Below are 21,249 nucleotides of genomic sequence, written 5' to 3'. Positions count from 1 at the left end.
TCGACTTATTGTTGGTTTTGGGTGTCAGGTCACATATTGTTGTAGTAATCCTAGATTGCATTTCAACCTTCACAAGTGATAGAGAATTAAGGCACTAGTTAGTCATATACAGTACCCTCTATCAACATCGTCATAGCCATATTCATACTACTCTGGATGGCAAACTATTTACCAACCTAAACAATTACTAATGTGGTAACACTAATAGAGCGTTGTTGGCTCAGTTGGTAACACGTCTGCCCGATGAACCAAAGATCATGGGCTTGAGTCCACCCCGGTTGACTGAAGCCAATGCGTTGTGTGTAAACGTCTCTCCCATGTTTCATGGATGCAGGCTATGTTACAATGGAAAAGCCTCTGTCCCTCGGATAGGATGTTAAATTGAGGCCCCGTGTAGAGGAGAGTCACAAACTTTGCACGTTAAGAACCCACTGCACTATTCGTATAAGTGTAGGGGGAAACCCCGGTGTAGTGGTACACCCGCACTCCCCCAATCAGCTATATCAGGAGGAGAGACCTGCAGGTCATAGTGATTCGGTTCGCTTTTCGCCTCCCAGGCACAGGTGATGCCAAACAAATAATAATATCAATGTATATTTTCAATGATAATATGAACGAAAAAACAACAACCGACAAATGCATTAATAATAATGATCTTTCTTTATCAAAGTCAATATGTCCAATTTTATGATATGATATGTGACTATAGCTATGAGAGAAATTGTTGCAGGTAAGTAGCATCATAGCTTTGACCAACATGTAACTTATGTACAAATAAAAGGCTTCTATATGCCACAGTGCATTCATTAAGAAAGCTGTTTTACCATGTCACAGTGTGTATGAATGAGGCTATGATATACAAGAATGTGACTTCTGTCATTTCAAACAATCAAAATGATGCATTTAAGCTCCACTCAATTGCTACAATCTTCTGGTGGGTGTTTCATAACGCTGTTCGTAAAATTACGCACAATTGGAATTTGTTCTTAGGTCCTAAATCAATTGATTTTGATTTGATTTAAAGGATATCACAAAGCACAAGAAAGGATCACCAATTGTGTGTAAAGCCATTTGTATCTTACAAACAGCTTTATGAAACACCCATATCATTGAAACCTGTATGTATTACCACAGTCTGTCAATATACATGTAAAGAGCACCTACTCCTATAACCGGGCCGGCGCCAAGGAGCTCACCGTGCATTTACCCATATTCACGGGACAAGGGTAGATTATGGTCAAAATATCTAGCAAGATAAATTGTGAAAACAGAAATTATGCACTTACCACGATTATATGGATGATGGTCTAACGAGTGGTAGTATCCTGACATCAAGGCTATGATTATGATTCATAACAAAAATGGCCGATTGAGAGTGGGGTAGGAGAGAACTTTTTGTTTTTTTGAGGTTCCAGTCTGTGCCTCGATGTCAGGATACTACCACTCATTAGACCATCATCCATATAATCGTGATAAGTGCATAATTTCTGTTTTCACAGTTTATCTTGCTAGATATTTTGACCATAATCTACCCTTGTCCCGTGACTGTATGGGTAAATACACGGTGAGCTCCTGGGCGCCGGCGCTCCCTGGGTTACTACTCCTAAAGACCTGCCTCCCTTTGGCTGTCATTATAGACAGTGTTTGACTTCATATCATTGACAACTGGATATAATCTACTGATGTATAATTGATCATGAGGATATAGCCTTCTCATGTATCATTGATCATGGGATATAAACTTCTGATGCACCCTTCATTATGGGATGTAATCCTCTGATATATGTTTGATCATGGAATATGATCTTCTGATGTATCATTGATCATGAGGATATATCTTTTTTAACCATGACCGTGCCAGGAATCTTGATCCATCGAATGCTTCAAAATACTCGTCTATCTGAGGATGCTGAACCTTGGGAGAGAAGAAGACAAGAGAACAAGTAAACACATTGAGACAAATTGGTGATATCAGAGCTTATCAAAGGTCATCAGAGTGAATGGTCATGGATGCCCTATTTACTAGGACATGAATATTTTTCTTCTTCATTTTTGCCATAATTGACATGAAGGAATGTGCCCAAAAGAAAAGCAGCCATGCCCTTAAACTATTGAAATTTAAGGCTGGACATACCACAAACCATAAAGAAAAATTAAGCATGGATTAATGATGATTTCCAACCTGGGACGGTTTCATAAATAAGTTCTTCAAGTTACATAGTACTTAAGAAAGACCAGAATGTGTCAATCCCAGTGGGTGTCACAATAAGTTTGAATCCATATGTCAAAGAGTTTTGGGGTTTTTTTTTTTGCAAAGAAATGGAATGACAAATTGTCTATAAAGCTTATGAAAAGGCAGAGCAAGAACCATCTCCAAGCCTGCCCCACCCCACCACCTGTATTTGCTTCTCCATAATCACTAGATTTTTTTTGGGGGGGGTGGAGGGGGGAGGAGAGGAGGATAGTCAGCCATCTTCCAACCCACAAGAATTTATAATACAAGAAGTTGTGGTCCTATTTGCAAAGGATGAAAGCCATTATTCATCACTGATGTGTATGCACCAAATTTCTACCAAGTCTTAGGTAAATAATTTAATATCTTTGTCATGAATTATTCAACAAGGGAAATGCAATCTAACACTCCATATAGGTGCAACTAATACTCTTCTTTAATTTAGACAGTGTCCTGACAGTGGCTTATGATATAAACCTATGAATAATGTTTACCTTTAAAGGTCAAGTCCACCACAGAAAAATGTTGATTTGAATCAATAGAGAAAAATCAGACAAGCACAATGCTGAAAATTTTATCTAAATCGGACGTAAAAAAAGAAAGTTATGACATTTCAAAGTTTCGCTTATTTTCAACAAAATAGTTACATGAACGAGCCAGTTACATCCAAATGAGAGAGTTGATGATGTCACTCACTATTTCTTTTGTTTTTTATTGTTTGAATTATACAATATTTCAATTTTTACGAATTTGACGATTAGGACCTCCTTGCCTGAAGCACAAAATGTTAAAATAATGGAATTCCACGTGTTCATGGAGGAATGAAACTTCATTTCACATGACAATGACAAGAAAATAACAATATTTCATATTTCATATAATAATATACAAAAGAAATAGTTAGTGAGTGATGTCATCAATTCTCTCATGTGGATGTAACTGGCTTGTTCATATAACTATTTTGTTGAAAATAAGCGAAACTTTAAAATGCCATAACTTTCTTATTTTACATCCGATTTTGATGAAATTTTCAGTGTTATGCTTGTTGAATTTTTCTCTTTTTATTCAAATCAAGTTTTTGTTGGGGTGGACTTGTCCTTTAATAATTTCCCTAGATATTTTTTAATGTCCAGGCAAATACTTGCTTTGATGTATCAATTCTGAACACCATAAATGCTCAAAAAATTTTAGCAGGGATTATTTATGGAGTCTCTCATGATAAACATGATTTATGAATAGATCATCAAAGCATATGAAAACCTTATATATTCAATATTTTTTATGATTTACGGGATTTTCTTTATAGCATGATGTCAATACAAGGAGTGCAAGAATAGTTAACACAGTTAAATAGTCATTCTAAACAAAAAGTCTACAAATATGTATCTTAGACGTGAAAAAATAAATGACTGACCAACCAATTCTTATTATGCAAATTAATTGTCATCCACCATAGATCTCCCTACCTTTATAGATTGGACGCCTTGCAGCAATTCTTGTGTGATATAGGCAGTAGTGAATGACTGTTTATCTAAACTGTGTACCAATAACAAGTAGTTTGGCTGGTGTCTAAAATGCTGCAGAAAAGTGGGAACAGGGGCAGAGATGTGCAATATCAAATATGGACAAAACTAGAGGCACGTTCAGACTTTGTATGACAAATCGATACAAAACAGCGCAATGTTTTGTGTACATCAGAGTGATGAGGTGAGCAAAGGTCTCAACATTTTTCGTCCTCAGGACCTTTTTAACCCAAAGGTTAGTAATGGATTCTAAATATGATAGAACACTTCTGATTGGTTCCTGGTTAAAGTCTGAAACAAACTTTCATGGAACAATGATCTTGATTTGCCATTGCTAATTGACTGCAAACCTTCACACTATGGAGTCTAGTTATAAAGAAAAACTGTGAACCAATCAAATTGAAAGGCAGCCATGTGGGTTTGTCTGCAAAGCTTTATTTTCTATTTGAGATATTGAACATTGATGAACATATTGAATAGTACCATTGTACCATGTCTTATAACCGTTGATGAGCCATGTTGCATCTGTTTGTTACACCATGCCTGAACTAGCCTCTACGAACCAGTAAGTCTTGGGGCTAAGACAAGTCTGCTACTACAACCATTGTTCCTTTCCTGGATCTTAGCCTGATCCAGCTATCTGATGGAAGCAAAGCCATAGAGTGGTAACTGTCGATTGCTCAACAGGAAATCAAAATAAATAATTTAGTTGGATATCATTAATAGTTATGTAACTTAAATAAACAAAAAATATATAGAGAGAGAGAGCTGTTTTACATACAGGTTTTCAGTGGCTTACCCGATGCCATTACTGTTTTCTCTACATATAGAAATTTAAGCTTGATATAACTGCCATGAACAGTATTCAAGTTGGCAAAGAATATCTTGACAAAGATTCTTATGAAAAAAAAAATGTTTGAGACACTTTACCAAAGAATCTGCCAATTATGAGAGGCCTTTGAACTCTGTTAAACCAGCAAATTGATCTCTCATACGATTAGATGGAAAACAGATTTGGCATTTCAACTTCTGACATCAATAGTCTTATAGAGCAGGGGCTCTCTTTTATCACAGGAAAGTAAACAATGATTGTGCAGCACCCTTGTAAAAGCTCCAATAAAAAAATCATGAAATAGAAATTCATAAAGGAGATCTAATCCAATTGATCAAAGTACAACAATAAAAAACTACAATGTCTTTCAATCAAGTTTGTTATATCTCCTTTATGAATGATGTAGAATATTATTCAATAGTAAGTCAAGCCCACAGAGAAGAGTGCTGTCACTCATGATGTCAAACATGCGACCAGTGCATGGTGGTCACTGCCTGTCTGCATCAGTAAGTCTGTCTGTCTGAGTGTCTGTGTCAGTCTACCAGTCTGTCTGTTTGCCAGTCTGTCTGTCTGTTTGTCTGTCTATCTGTCTGTCTGCGTGTCTATCTGTCTGTCTCTCTTCCGTCCTTTCTTTTTCTCTCTGAGGACTTGACAGATATTCTCATATTTTCCTACTTACCATGGTTTGAAAAGATATAACTTCAAGATCTTCTTCGCTATTGTAGACAATAACTGGGACAGGTACATGTATATCACGTATATCAAGCAAAAGAGCATAGAATGGGGCATTCACAGTGTGCTACACAACATTGGACAGGGAAAGAGAGAGGGAGGGGTGGGGTCCAGTGCAAGCAGTAAATAATAAAGAGGAAAAATACATCATGAATATTCATGTAACTAAATTTGAAAAATAAAAGGCTAGCTGAGGAAATTAAGGATACTCATGCAAAATAGAATTGGAATTGTAGAATAAAAAAGAAATAATGCAAGATTGGATTGAGGGAAGGGGAGACCAGACCAAGGGAAACAAAGTAGCATGCAAAATAAATAAATAAACAAATAAATGAATAAATGAATAAATAAATAAATAAATAAATAAATGAATGAATGAATGAATAAATGAATAAATAAATAAATAGATAAATAGAATTACGACAAGAATGAATTCATACATGAAGGCAAGTGCAAAGTTTTCAATGTTTTTCAAAGATAAAAATAAGGTGATTGCATCCAAAGACTTGTGAGTTTGACTTACATGTGATTTGTAATTATCTGATAAACATACATCTTTCCATTGTTTGGATAAAAAAAATTAAAGATGTTCTTTAAAGATATCATTAAAAAGAATTTACATTTACTTCAAAATCGTCATGAGATTTCATTGATATTAAATTTTAAAAGGTACAGATTTATGACAACGACTCTGCCATCAGAAGAGTGTTGTGTATAGATGTTTTTTCTTCTGCAAGGTATGCAATATGGAAATAAAAAAACAACCCATGCAGCCACAAAGGAAATGATGAAAAGAGTGGGATTATTTCTAAATATTGGTAATATATCTTACTATTTTCTATTCAAAAAATTTCAATCAGTACCAAAACTCTGCATTTTCTGGGTCAATTATCAAATGAGGAACATTTTAAATTTGAAAATAAAACAAAGTACATGAATATAAAATAATACTAAAATTTGCAATAAAAAGCCATGTATTATAATGAAACCAAGCTGGACCATGGTGAAAATATGAAGAAAAATAATGATGAACTAAGAGACCAAATGTACCAAATTATGATTTTAATTGTAATCAACTTAACAATTGAAACCAATAAGCAATTTTCTTCATGCCATTCCACTTTCCAGTTAGTAATAAATGAAGACGATTTCCTTGACTTATCAATATCAGTATGGCTCAAATATAGTATTTGATAATACATGATCAGAATATCAATTTACAAGGTCATTTTGAAAAAAAATCTTGAATTAATCAAGTAAAAACTTTTTATTTCATTTCTGTACTTTTGAATACAATCTGACAGCCGAGTGTTGTTCATGTATTTGAATAATACCCTACTAAAAAGAATCCACACAAAACAATGTTCCCTTCCATATGAGTATCATTTTAAAATTGACTTGGAGGGGAATAACAGCTGCTTTGAAAAACAAAATTGTTATTATTACTGAACACCAAACCAATTTTTACTTACTTGCTGATCTGGTGGTATATTGTCTTTCAGCCATTGTGCTGGGGCCTGGAGGATGAAAAAATGAAATAAAATATTGATATGTGTGATCACAAACACAATATATTGATAAATTATAAAAAAAATGTTCGGGGGGAAGCTAATTATATATGATGTTAAAAATTAAGAAGTCTAAAAATTGGTGGATTTTAGGAACCACATATCCAGACTTTGTGAAAGGAGTCTAAAAACTTGTGCGAGACTTGAAGGAAAAAACTCATGAAACATCATGAAACTTGCATTTCAGATTTACCCCGGGATACATAGCGTTAACATTGACACTGGGTGATTTCAAGTTAGTGTTGGTGATAGTGTTACCCAAAATTTTGTTTTCCCTAGTTCCAACACCTAATATGAGTTTACAACCAATTATTTAAACCACACCCAGTGTATTTCATCCCAGAACAAACTATATTTCAAAAGTGGTTTGGTGCTAATGTAAACATTGGTCTGACACCAACACCAATAGGCCGACACCAAACTTGAAATCACTGGAATGCTCATACACCTAATTTTCTTACCGTAGCAGTTAAATCCCAACCTACAATCACACCTCTGTATCCCATTCTTTTATGTCTAACCACCTGGCCTATCCTGTATCTAACATGACGTGGTCTGGGACTTCTTTTCTCTGTTGAACCTGTAATCAATAAATAAAAAAATATTGGTCATATATTAGCCTGGGGTGTGACATGAAGGCGATTAAAAAAAAAAAACTTTAATTTTATACAAATCCAAATCAAATTTTATTTTTTGAAAAAGAAATCTATTTTGTCCATTTGATTGTCGGCCCAGCAGCCACCGTGCAATGCCAGATCTATCCCTTTAATCGATGAATGCAAACAGGGTAGCAGCAACTCCCTATCTTTTAATGTGTGTTTGGTATGACATGGCCAGGGCTTGATCTCCTGAACTCCCAGTAGTGAGATTGAGAAGCACGCTCTACCAACTGAGCTAACACATCACTTCATCAGCCAAATCATAGTCACGAGGTGCACACTAGAAGTATTGCATATTAATCAATGGATATCACATCAAATACCTTCTCCCCTTTTTCATGCATCATACTGTGAATTTGGTACTAAAAATGTATACAATCAAATTCATATCAAGAGGTTTCAAGCTCCATCTAGTATTCAATACAATTAAAACCCAGCCCCTATAAGAATAGATTAAACAGCTATCACGAGAAAGAAGCTATCAAGTTTTAAAAGCCTCTTTCTATAAGTAGTCCATTCACTGTTTAAGTGCTTTATTTTGCTGGAACCTTCACACAAAATGACAAAAGAGCGACTAACTAAATTTATGTTGATGAAAGAGTTGGTTCATTATTGGTTGTTTTAACTCATTAGGAAAATCTTGAGCAGCGTTCCATGAAAGGAGTTGTTGGACGTTTTATCCGACAACTTCCATTTTATCTGGCAGTTACCATAGTAACACTGCTTCTTAGCCAATCAAGAACAAGGAAAATTGTGCTCTGACATTTTGTCAGACAAAAATGTTGATGAAACATCCCCGGCTCTTTATCCTACCATGGTGTCAGTTCTGTTACCTGCATTGATTTCAAAATTCAGAAGAGTAAACAAATTTTTTTTTTTCATCCTGCTCCAGGTTTCATTTGAATCTTAAAAATAGTAAAATCCATGTAGATTATAGAACTGATATTTACTATTAGTTTTAAAGGAAAATAAAGGATTTCATCTGAATTCAATACACTCCTACCTGTCACCCTATACAACATAGATTCCAAATAAGACTGCTACAATAAAACAATCTTCCCCGTCAAATTCCTGTCCAATCTCATTCTATAAAGCAGCTCAGTTATCACACCAGTATATTCATAGTCTAAGATATTGAAGCAATGCTGACAAGTGAGCGTGTTGAGCCATTTGTCCAAAATACATGGAACAATCTACCTAATTCTATCAAGAATACAGGTTCATTTGCCCGTTAATGCCCACTTGCCAGCATTAGTCTTCAATTCTCAGCTATTTTGTTGCATGGTTATAACTTGCAAAGCACTTTTTATTATTTTGCAAAAATGCAAAGGAAATGGCAAGCGGTAGGCCTATTTATGGAATAAAAACACCGACAAACTCACAAAGGAGAATATGTTCTTTTAAAAATAATTTGGATAAGATACTGTCATTATTATTATTTGTTTGGCGTCACCTGTGCCTGGGAGGCGAAAAGCGAACTGAATCACTATGACCCGCAGGTCTCTCCTCCTGATATTACTGATTGGGGGAGTGCAGGTGGACCACTACACCGGGGTTTCCCCCTACTCTTATACGAATAGTGCAGTGGGTTTTTAACGTGCAAAGGTGGTGACTCTCTTGCTCTCCTCTACATGGGGCTACACAGTGTCTAGAAGTTAAAAGCTGTATGGTTTTCATTCAAGAGAACAAAGATCTTACCACCGAAATATCCATTGCTTTCCCTGAATTTCAAGACTTCATAAGCAGGTGATTCCCCTTCTGGTTCATTCTCATCAAAGTCACTTGTTTTAGAAGATGCTCCATACATCAATCTTTCACCATAGTTTTCTATGTGATCAATGAAGTCAGCCATTGTATTCCATGCATTAAGAGCTCTCTGATTCCACCAGTCAGGGTTGGTAAACTTACCATGCCAGGAGTGTAGTCTGGTAAGCAATCTAAGAGATAGAGAGAGTAAATGATAAGAATAATAATTATGGCGATAGTGATAATGCTGATGGTTATGCTGATGGTGATCATGATGATGATGGTGATAATGGTGGTGATGGTGGTGATGATGGTGATGATGATGGTGATGAGGATGATGGCGATGAGAATTATGATGGTAATGATGGTGGTGATAAAAGTGATGACACTGATAATGATGATGATGATGGTGGTGATGATGATGATGATAATGATGATGGTGATGATGGTGGTGATGATGGTGATGATGGTGATGATGATGTTGATGATGATAATGCTGATGGTGATGAGTGATGACGATAATGATGGTGATGATGATGATGGTGGTGGTGATAATGGTGATGATGCTGATGGTGATGATAATGCTGATGGTGATGATGATGATAATGAAGGAGATGATGATGATGATGATAGTGATGAGAATGATGATGATGATACATGTAATATTAAAGCAAGGAAACTTGGTGAATGGTCACCACTTCATTCTTCATCCCCCCCCCCAAAAAAAAAAATATATAAAAAATAATAATAAAATATAATTTAAAAAAAATAAATTAATGAATAAATAAAAATAACAAGTAATGAAAAAAAGTAATGAATAAATTAATAAAAATTAAAAAGAATTAATAATCATCATCATCTTCACACTATGTAGATTTCAGGCAGGCATTTTATCAACTAGCAACACCTAATTCAATTTTAAACAAAATTTAATCAATTCATGAGATTTAACTTGTCTATGGATTCCTAAAATTGATTTTAACAAACAATATTAAATAATGAATCATAGGCCTACCTCTCAATTTCTATACTCCTCTGTGCACTTGTTGATGGTTTCCACTGAGTGAGGAAATACTGAGCAGGAACAATGAGAAGAAGAAGAGCCAGTTGAAGATAGGTACCTCGGTTTAGCCCTGGCATCTTGGAGCGTTTCTAGGGCTGACCGGTTTCTAAATGAATCTGAAAGGGGGAAAAAAGACTTGGGAATGGAGTGTTCTATAAAAGATTTCACAGTTCAGTCTATCACCACTTACATGCAATATAAAGCACATTCCTAATCTGTTTTTGTAACCTCTATTATTACATCTCTTTGATCATTGTCTGCTCTGAAAACATTTTCTATAAAATTGTGCATATTTGGTTTCTCTTCATTTTTCTGGAAATAGCTTAGAACTACGAGATAAAATAACAGATAAAACAACAAAATGGGATTGGCATTTTTTTTCCTGGGAGGGGGGAGTTAAAATACCCGGCCTTTTTGAGATAATATATTATAAGAATGAAAATTGACTTTCATTCATTTATCTTGTACATGTATGCAAACTTCATGGGTCCTAATTTAAACAAAATAGAGATATCTGGAAGCTGTTTCATGGAAGTTGTCAGTTCTGATAATTTTGACAGTGAATTCCTTGGTTTCACTTGACAGAGATGCACTGCATCTGATTGTTACTATTAAACATGTAGAACCGTCAGAGAATAACAACTTGTCATCTTAGAATTAAAAAAGGCAAAATGCTCAATTCGTTTATTTCCAACTCGTCCACTCATCACATGGTGTACCTTCATTTATTCTAATGTCATTCCGCAAATCAACATTTCGTCTTAAAATCATTTAGTCCAATAATCACTTTGTCTATAAATCACAAGATTGTCTATGACCATTTCATCTTATAACCAGTTGGGATTATTATATCCATCTTCTTTTCATTCATTTCCCCAAAATAGCACTGAGTTCAATTAGATTAAGTGGTATACCCAGTTGTTGTGTATCCGGACGGGTTGTGTGTCCGGACGATCAATTTTAGAATGTCATTTGGAAAAATTTACCAGCGAAGTTTCATCAATTTTTAGTACAAAATGTTAGGAAATATTATAAAGAACAAAATAGAAAATGATTACAAGTAATGAATTCATATTTTTAGTGTAATCCACAGACAAAAAAAAGGCTTCAAAAAGATAAAGTGTCCGGACACCCAACCCCCCATCCTATGGACTAAATTGGTTACTGGACCACCTGGTTATTAGGAGGAATGGTGAGTGGACTAAATAGCATTTAGACCATGTGGATAGTGGACAATCTGATCTGATTGTAGACCAAATGATAGTAGACGAGATGGTTATTGGACAAATTGGCATTAGGCATTTATTCCCCCCTGTCATCTATCCTTCCTCGTTGCCCCCTTTTTTAAATCTGTATTTCAAATCTTTCCTAGCTTTCTTTCCTTCTTCATTTACTTTCTTTTCTTTAAATTTCCTTCATTATTTCTTTCCTTAAACTTTTCTTTGCTTCCTTCTCCCTTCCTCTCCTTTTTGTTTTCATTGTTTCTCTCCTTCCATTTCTCCTCCCTTCATTCTTTCCTCCCTCCTCTTTTCCTTCTAATTTCTTTCCCTTATTCTTTCTTTCCCTTCCTTCCTTCCTGTTTTTCTTCTTTCTTTCTTTTGAACAAAGAAATAAGGAAACATACTTCTTTCTCCATTCTTTCTTTCTTCCTTTTTTCTTACTTCCAGTTTTCCTGTCTCTCCTTTATTTTTTCTTTCAAAAATGTAGGCCTATAATTCATCTTCCATTCCTTTTTTTCTTCTTTCTTTATTAATTTCAAAGAATGACAGAAACATTTATTCTAACTTTTTTCCCTTCATTTTTTTTCTTTCCTCCCAATTCATCTCTTCACTTTCTCTCCTTTTATATTCCTTCATTCACCCTCCCTTCCTTTTCTCTAAGACTTTATAATTTCTTTTTCAAGTCTAACAACAATGTCATTGTATAGCCACAATTCATAACAAAATGGCCGATCGAGACGGGGGAGGGGTAGAACTAGAGAGAACTTTTCGTTTTTTGAGGTTCCAGTCTGTGCCCAGATGTCAGAAAAACTGCCACTCGTTAGACCATCATCATGATCATCCATATAATCGTGGTAAGTGCTTGATTTCTGTTTTAACTATTTATTCGGAGAATTATTTTGACCATACTTCACGCTTGTCAGGTGAGTATGCCAAATTGCACGTACGATCCTGGCCTGGGGGGCGTTTCATGAACATTTTTGTCTGACAAGTTGTCAGATCTGACATCTTTCCTTGATTCTGATTGGCTGAGAGGCACTGTTACTATAGTAACTGACGGATAAAATGGGACTTGTCGGATAAAACGTCCGACAAGTCCTTTCATGAAACGCTCCCCTGGGCTCCCGACCGCTACGCGTTACCTGAGCTCGAGCTCAGCCACTGAATCTGCAGACATAATTTATAGTTAGTGGGACACAGCCCAATCATAAACCTTCATTTAATCCAATAATAGAAGCAATACAACGAATTTTTGAAAATCAAAATCCTCTTTTTATCATAAAACTACATCATTTTTACGGAAATCCTGATCAACTTACGGACTCACCTTTCCATTCCTCATAAAACCCCTGCAAAATCTCCTGATTAACTTCCAATCAATCAAATTTTGCCACGATAACATTACTCGATATCCTTTTAAATAAGGATATTTTTTAAATGGAATAAAATACGTAAAAATAAAAATTATAATAATTCATTGTCAACAATATAATAAAAAATATAGAAAGTATTTATTTTCAGTCTACTTATTGCTTTCAAACTTTAAAAAATAAATAAATATATATTCTTTACCGACCAATATTGATTCAATAGAGTCTGAAAAAGAGGATGGTACAACTTCCGAGAGGTCGTTCGGGGTTGTTTTATTATACCGTGATTTTCGTGAAGTCTTGGTTTTATATGACTGGATTAATGTTGTTCTAGAAATCTAAATGATTATATCCCTATCTTGAGCTGTTGATATTGTAGTGAGTATTTCCATATCTTCTTAAATCCTCGTTTGTTTTGTGTTTATCGCTCTTTAAATTGTCGAATTTTGACTAGTCTATATTTCTCTGGTTGACTGAGAATGACTGATTTGAGTGTGGACTGCGCGTGCCTGGCTGCAGTGAGGGCTATACAGCTTTGGCTATGTATGTACGTGGGTGTGTGTGGGGTGACTGTGGATGTGGACTGTGGTGCAGTGCGATCGTGGATGTGATTGATAATGATACTATTACTAATTACCGTACTATTGATAGACTGATGTCAGAAACCCATGGCCATGAGGTTGAGCCTGGGGCTGTGCGAAGTGCAGTTTGCATGCTGTGCAACGCTGGTGCTGTGCATCTGTGTGCATTTAGGCCCCACATTAAAAGGGACAGCTTGGCTGGGGCCTAGCCTGGGGCGTTGTGGGGAGTGAAAGTTATATCGGCCAACTGTACGTAGCTCACTCCCCACTAACGCCTGGGATTCCTCCCTATACTTCCCCACATACGGGTACAAAACCAGAAACTTTCGCCCCCGAGAATTCTACTTTCCCTCTAAAAGATCTAGCCCTAAAACATGTACATGGGGTCCAACTTCATTTCCAACATTTCAGCGATATTGATTTCATTTTTAAAGAAGAATTCATTAAAAAAACGAGAGATTTGTTTTGAAAAGATGGAAAGAGCTTACTTCCGTGTTTACGTCGCCATCTTGATTTCTTTGTCTTCCGCTTGGCGACAGCACGCAAATCGCGGGATTTGCGTGCTGTCGCCAAGCGGAAGACAAAGATTTGCGAGCTGTCGCCAAGCGGAAGACAAAGAAATCAAGATGGCGACGTAAACACGGAAGTAAGCTCTTTCCATCTTTTCAAAACAAATCTCTCGTTTTTTTAATGAATTCTTCTTTAAAAATGAAATCAATATCGCTGAAATGTTGGAAATGAAGTTGGACCCCATGTACATGTTTTAGGGCTAGATCTTTTAGAGGGAAAGTAGAATTCTCGGGGGCGAAAGTTTCTGGTTTTGTACCCGTATGTGGGGAAGTATAGGGAGGAATCCCAGGCGTTAGTGGGGAGTGAGCTACGTACAGTATATAACTTTCACTCCCCACAACGCCCCAGGCTACTGGGGCCCAGCCCCAGGTGTGGTTAGCCAGGCGGCTTCTATTCTATTTTTAGAGAGTAAAAATTATTTACTGACATTAGGTTACTCTCATACGAAGCCAGGGGCCGATTGCACGAAAAGGTCTTTGCAAGGACCGTATTTTGTGTCGCCCATATTTTATGATGCGCCATGATGTGAAACGCATTTAAATAAATCATCTGCACACGTATTTCAATAGTCCGTTAAAACAATCAAAATATTTGTTTATAAAATAATGTGATATATCATTAAATTGTATAAAATTGGATTTAAAAGCAAACTAACGAATCTTATTCTTTATCATAAATATTTTCACAAACACCCCTCTTATACTTCTGTAATAGCGTTTCATAAAAGATGGGCGACACGAAAGACGGTCCTTGGAAAGACCCTTTTGTGCAATCGGCCCCAGGTCTTCCTTTTCATTGACCCACACATAGGAAGCCAAAATCTGAAACTTTCACCCCCGAGATTTCTACTTCTAAAAGATCTAGCCCTAAATCATGTACATGGGATAAAACTTCATTCCCGACATTTCTACGCTCTCGTTATTTTTGAATAACAATTCATTAAAAAAATGAGAAAAATATTGTGGAAAGAAGGAAGAGACTTGCCCGATGTTTACGCCGCCATCTTGTTTCCTATTGTTCTTCACCAACGTTACCTGATGTATGCGTCTGTAACGTTGGCGAAGAACAATATCGCACCATCTGTTTAGAAATAATCTTTTCCGAGGCGCAGTGTATATAATTATTATTATCACCCCGAATTTAGCTCTAGCTGCCTTTCAGCGCTCGGTGCATTCAAGGAATTAATCCTGCCGGGTACCCATTCACCTCATCTGGGTAAAGTGCAGCTAGTGCTGCAAGTCAGGCGGCATGTTCGGGTTCGGTTCGGCAGGGTTCGGCAATTTTTTTCTGAACTTTGGTTCGGTTCGGGGTTCGGCAATAAAAGCCAAATTAAATTTAACATATAAAAAATAAAGATCGCCGACCCACAAACAAGTGATTAGTGAGCTCCAGGATGATCTGTCATATATTTATAATAAATTTTGTTTCTAAAAAGAATAGTTATGAAAATTGTCGAACTTTCTTTGGTTTTAATCTTTAAACAAAAAATAAGTCATTTCTACTTTCATTTTTAAAATGAAAATTAAAAAAAAAGAAAAAAATATTGATAATGAGAGAATCAGGACAGAAACAGAATTACAAAGATCAGAATATTTTTTTTCATGATTATTTCATGTAGCTATGATCATGATCGATTACGATGTCATTGCCAACGCAGCTTCTCAAATTGGAAAGTGTTGATCGGGAATCTCGAAACAGTAGACAAACAACCTCCACTCAACTGTTATTATACCAGTAAAATTCACATTCCAAAGAATATGAGTGTTTTAGAAAGTCCCTATTTTCTGAAAAGTGGTAAAATCTGGTCAATTAATTACTTTAAAAAGATAAAATATCAGTCCATTCTTGGTCCAGAAAGATCGACGCTACGTGACTTCAAACACGAAAATGAGTACATGGGACTGTACTGTGTATTTTAGTGTTGTGAAATCACTCGGCGTTGATCGTCAGAACTAAGACGGAACTGATAATTTATCATTTCATTTTCAGTAATTGACCAGATTAAACCACTTTTAAGAAAATATTGACAACAGAAAAACGCTTCAAGTTCAGAATGCGAATTTTACCTGTATAATATTTAGCAACCGAAGGCAGGTTGTTTGGACTTCCTGTTTCAACTTTCCTTCCCAACCATTTCCGGAACATCGATCAGGGAACATGTGTTGATTTGGTTTGAATTTTTATCTTTTCTGTTTTTCACCCTCATTCCTTCATCTCTTATCTTTTATATTAATATGGAAATTTCAGAAGGTGAAATATATATACTTTACCATTACTTTGTCAGTCACAAGGAATTAATTTATGTCTTGTCTTTTTCTTTGTTTAAATACAAAACAATTAACTGTATGTCCGATTACAGCAATACGTAATTCAACTACACTTTTTAACTGAGTTAAGCTTAAAATGTCCCCACATTTTATAATGAAAAAAATATATTCATGTTTATAAAAAAATTGAAAATGATAAAAATTTAATCAAACACGAGACCGAAACTGTCATACTTTGTCATTTACGAGGAATGAATTTATGTCTGGTTCTTTTTCTTTATTAAATACAAAATGGTTAGGTCCGATTACGATTACGATCGATTACGGCAATACGCAATTACACCACACTTTTATACCGAGTTTAGCTTCAAAATGTCCCCTCATTTTATCAAGAAAAAATATATTTATGTTAATAAAATATTTTTAAGTTGATAACAGTTCAGTCAAAGACAAGATGGGAGCTATCATAGTGGATTTTAAAAATATATTGAGTGGAATTCTCTTTGTGCACAATCACTAACCAATATTTTTTGTTTAATTGTATACTTAAATCTATGTAGTCATCACATTTATGCATTGCATATTATCATTTTTTTTTACCGAAATTCCGAACCAGGCCTTTGCGTTCGGTTCGGTCTGGTTCGGAAGTGCCAAGTTCGGTGAACTTGCGTTCGGTTCGGCGGTTCGGCTGCAGCACTAAGTGCAGCACTATGTCGATAAATTTCTTGGTGAAGGAAATTATGCCATGGCTGGGATTCGAACCCTCAAATCCTCTGTTTCAAAGTCAGAAGACTAATCCACTGGGCCACAATGCTCCATGATAATGATGATGATGATTATGATGAACATGATCATTAATCTTTCATGATCATCGTTGATGATGATGATGAATGATGATGATGATGATTATGATGAACATGATTATTAATCTTTCATGATCATCGTTGATGATGATGACGATCATCATCGATTGATGAATGATGAATGATGATGATGATGGTGATGATGATTATGATGATGGGGATGATTATGATTATGATGAACATGATCATTAATCTTTCATGATCATCGTTGATGATGATGACGATCATCGATTCATGATGATGAATGATGATGATGATGATGATTATGATGATGATGGTGATGATGATGATTATGATGATGGTGATGATTATGATTATGATGATGATGATTATGATGATGATGGTGATGATGATGATTATGATGATGGTGATGATGATGATTATGATGATGATGATTATGATGATGGTGATGATGATGAATGATGACGAAGATGATGATGATGATGATAGATGATTGTATTTTTTTCTTCTTGTTTCAGTGCAAAAGGGTATTTTTAATTTGGTGATGTGACATTGGATTTTGTCTCAATGCGAGTGAAGGAAGGAGCAACTGGACCTGCCGATATGGGTAAGAAGAGAAACAGAACCAAGCAAACAGACTATCATAATACATCAGATGAAGAAACCGTTAAAGGTAGGTCATAGAATGCTCCTTTCTACTGATAAAACTATGTTAGATGTATGAAATGAATGGTAATGTTATTGGTGCTTTTTTGTGGTCCTGCATAGCATAGTGAGACTGTTGGCGCCGCTTTTCTGATGGTGGCTGCGTCAACATCAACTCTTAAATGAAGGTTAATTTTTTTTTAAATGACAGCATAACTTAGAAAGTATATGGACCTAGTTCATGAAACTTGGATATAGGTTGATTAAGTATTACTACAGATCCTGCCAGAGTTTCAGGTCACATGACCAAGGTCAAAGGTCATTTAGGGTCAATCGTACCATGTTGGGGGAGTCAATATCGAAATAGTTTTTGAAATGTCATCATAAAAAAACTGAAAGTAGAAAACTGAAACTGGTCCTAATTCATGAAACTTAGTCATAAGGGTAATCAAATATTAATTACTGAACATCCTTCCTGAGTGTCAAGTCACATGACCAAGGTTAAAGGTCATTTAGGGTCAATGATATTGGCCAAGTTGGGGTTATTTGTTGAATTACCATCATAACTTTGAAAGTTTATGGATCTGATTCATAAAACTTGGACATTTAAGAGTAAATTAATCAAGTATCACTGAATATCCTGTGTGAGTTTCAGTTCACATGACCAAGGTCAAAGTTCATTTATGGTCAATTAACTTCAGCCATTTTGGGGATATTGATTGAATTACCATAACTCTGAAATTGTATTGGTCTAGTTCTTAAAGCTTGGATATTAGAGTAATCAAGTGTCTTGTGTGAGTTTCAGATCACATGACCAATCTCAAAGGTCATTAAGATCAATGAACTTTGGCCATTTTGGAGGTAATTATTAAATTGCTGTCATGACGTTCAAAGTTTATGGATATACATGTAGTTTATGAATTGTGAACATACAGTATGGATAATCAAGTATCACTGACAAGTCTTTGTTACATGATCAAGGTCAAATGTCATTAAGGGAAAGTGTCCTACATACAATGTATATAGGAAAGTGGTCTTCCCCCCAAAATATAAAGACGTAAAGCCTGAAACTACTTACTGTTCATGCCATATACATTAAATGTACATGTAGTTCTAGTTCTCAGACAGTCTGTCTAAAAGGTTCAATATTTCAGTGATATACTGTATATTGGAATATCTTATATTCAAATAATAGTGACCAAGCAATTCTTCTATTGATTTGTTTTGTTTAATTTATCCGTAATTTATACATTTTAATTTTTCATCATACAAACTTGATAATTGCATAGTATCTGAAAGGCACATGTACGTTATGTACAAAAAAGACTATTAAATCTTTCCAGGATCCCAACCAAAATAATTTTTTATGTATATCTAGTACTAGTAATCTTTTATGCAAATTGAGTTCACACTTTAATTCTATTCCTTAATACATGTAGGTAAAGAATGTACCCATCTTGAGAAGTCTGTCAGCTTGACTGGTGTGAAGAAGGGTCTCAAGAATTATGGCTTTGGACAGTGCACAGTAAGTTACCATTCTTTCTTTTTTCTTTTTAGCTCATCTGGCCCGAAGGTGTCCGTCGGTATCCGTTGTCTGTCCACAATTTCAAAATGCGTTTTCTTCGTCATTTCAAGTCTAATTTCAATTCTGTCTGCCTTATATGACAGCACTAGGTGGGGGATTCAAAACTTCTACAAAGAATTTTGAAACTCATGAAATATGCTAATTTATGCGCATTTATCACCTAAATCACCTAAAACTTCTTTGTAATACGTTGACCGATTTTGATTTTTTTTCTTGGATCTGGTAGAGCTTCTTGAGGTTCACCAAACTTCTACACAGAATTTTGAGTAAAAAGTTATTAATGCTAATATATGCCAAATTTATTCATAAATCACATAAAATGCCTCTTTTATTTGTTGACCGATTTTGATTTTTTTTTCCATCTTGTAGAGCTGCACGAGGTTCAAACTTGTACAGAGAATTTTGACATTTTTACTAGAAAATTACTTTTGCTAATTTATGCAAAATTTATTCATAAGCAAAATTTATTCATAATCACAAATAAATGCTTATTTATTTGTTGACCGATTTTGATTTTTTTGTTCCATCTAAGAGCTACATGAGGTTCACCAAGGTTCTACACAGAATTGAGACATTTTGACAAGAAAATCATTATGCTTATTTATACGAAATCAGTTTATAAATCACAAAAATGCTTCTCATTCATCATTTCAATTCTGTTTCCTCATATATGTCACCAGTATAATTCACTACAGTGTCAACTGGGCTGAAATTAAAATTGAGTTAAATTTCTTTGATGCCGGATGAGCGGCACATCATTGATGTGCTAGTTTTTTTTTTTTGCTCTTTCCTTTGACTTTGATCACACATATACAGTGTACCATGATGAAGAATCTTGGTGGAAATGAATTAGTTTCACTGGTTCTTTCATACATGTAATAACCTTTAAAGTTTGATTTTCTTTTAAATTAAAGATGCATACATGTACAGTGAAATGATAAATTAATTCAGTTCATTTTATTATTCAAACCAGTATAAAATATAAATCAATTACAAAGCATAATATTGTATGTAACAAAATGGTTAGGACCCCCTCCCCCCCAAAAAAAGGTTGAAGCTTGTAAAATATTGACCTTTTACATAAAATGCATTACAAAATAATTAACAATGAAATAGAGAAATAGAAGTAGATTGTGAATATAAAAAAAAACAATCACAAACAGGCACCCATGGAAAATACACCCTCATGCATGATACATTGTATTTGAATTGACTCTGAAGGATTAACCTGAAAATCATTAAAGGAAAAAACAAGACAAAAGATATTAAATCTATAGCATAAATGACCCCCCCCCCTCCCCTCCCCTGAATGAGGTGGTATTGTGGCATATACACTGTAAATGTGCATGTATCTACTGCCCAGAAAATTTGTACAAAGGTCTTGGAGTAGAATATGAGTCAATTGATGACGTATGTTAGAGTGAAACCACATGACACCTTAAGATAGTGAGTGGCTCTAATTGAATAGATCCTGTCCTAGGAAGCAGACCTTATAGAAGGCCACAGTAAGGGATCCATGTCATTGTAGAGTTGTATTGCTTTTAATGGTGGATAGGTGATTAAACAGAAAGATCCGTCCAAAGAATGTAAGTCCAATGCAAGTTGTGTGTTTATTTCTTGTGCATAATTAGTTTGTTTCTCAGTTTAACCTTAGATCAAAAATATCAATGTTTGACTTTCTACCTTCATCATTACAAAGTCGGCACATACATGTACATTAATACAAACACTGTATGTTAGAAAGAGTCATGAGACTATGTTTATAATAAGTTTAGATAGTAAAACTTGTCAGTTGTTCAATAATGTACATGACTTTCCAATTTATTTCATA

The 21,249-nt window shown here is 35.2% G+C and overlaps 2 protein-coding genes across 3 annotated transcripts in view; one reads left to right on the top strand and one right to left on the bottom strand.

Annotated features, from left to right (window-relative positions):
- Positions 1–1,524: 1,524 nt before the first annotated feature.
- On the bottom strand, positions 1,525–12,983 carry LOC121413282. 2 transcript variants are annotated; one of them, XM_041606049.1, is made up of 8 exons: positions 12,904–12,983; positions 10,309–10,472; positions 9,246–9,484; positions 7,350–7,468; positions 6,793–6,837; positions 5,268–5,387; positions 3,700–3,810; positions 1,525–1,915 (listed from the first exon to the last, which is right to left on the bottom strand). In XM_041606049.1, exons 2-8 carry the CDS (start codon positions 10,431–10,433, stop codon positions 1,817–1,819), a joined length of 858 nt encoding a protein of 285 aa, XP_041461983.1. In that variant the 5' UTR covers positions 10,434–10,472; positions 12,904–12,983; the 3' UTR covers positions 1,525–1,816. The 2 variants fall into 2 exon arrangements, with proteins under 2 accessions (XP_041461983.1, XP_041461984.1); XM_041606050.1 differs by lacking the exon at positions 5,268–5,387.
- Positions 12,984–13,183: 200 nt separating this feature from the next.
- LOC121413281 (ubiquitin carboxyl-terminal hydrolase 16-like) overlaps positions 13,184–21,249 on the top strand; it is a 30,225-nt gene continuing 22,159 nt past the window's right edge. The window contains exons 1-3 of the mRNA XM_041606048.1: positions 13,184–13,324; positions 17,707–17,861; positions 19,273–19,358. Coding sequence (XP_041461982.1) covers positions 17,756–17,861; positions 19,273–19,358 — 192 coding nt within the window. The 5' untranslated portion in view covers positions 13,184–13,324; positions 17,707–17,755. The remainder of the gene's footprint in view (positions 13,325–17,706; positions 17,862–19,272; positions 19,359–21,249) is intronic.

This window comes from Lytechinus variegatus, chromosome 4 (genome assembly GCF_018143015.1).
Source record: "Lytechinus variegatus isolate NC3 chromosome 4, Lvar_3.0, whole genome shotgun sequence".
Classification (NCBI taxonomy): Eukaryota; Metazoa; Echinodermata; class Echinoidea; order Temnopleuroida; family Toxopneustidae; genus Lytechinus; species Lytechinus variegatus.
This window is presented reverse-complemented; position numbering and strand designations above follow the sequence as displayed.

Excerpts from the sequence above, each read along its gene's own strand:
- LOC121413282 (XM_041606049.1), bottom strand. The coding sequence starts at position 10,433 with ATGCCAGGGCTAAACCGAGGTACCTATCTTCAACTGGCTCTTCTTCTT. Across the intron at positions 5,388-6,792 it reads ATATACCACCAGATCAGCAA|CACACTGTGAATGCCCCATT; the intron begins GTAAGTAAAAAT and ends AATGTTGTGTAG. Across the intron at positions 1,916-3,699 it reads AAGGCGTCCAATCTATAAAG|GTTCAGCATCCTCAGATAGA; the intron begins GTAGGGAGATCT and ends TTCTCTCCCAAG.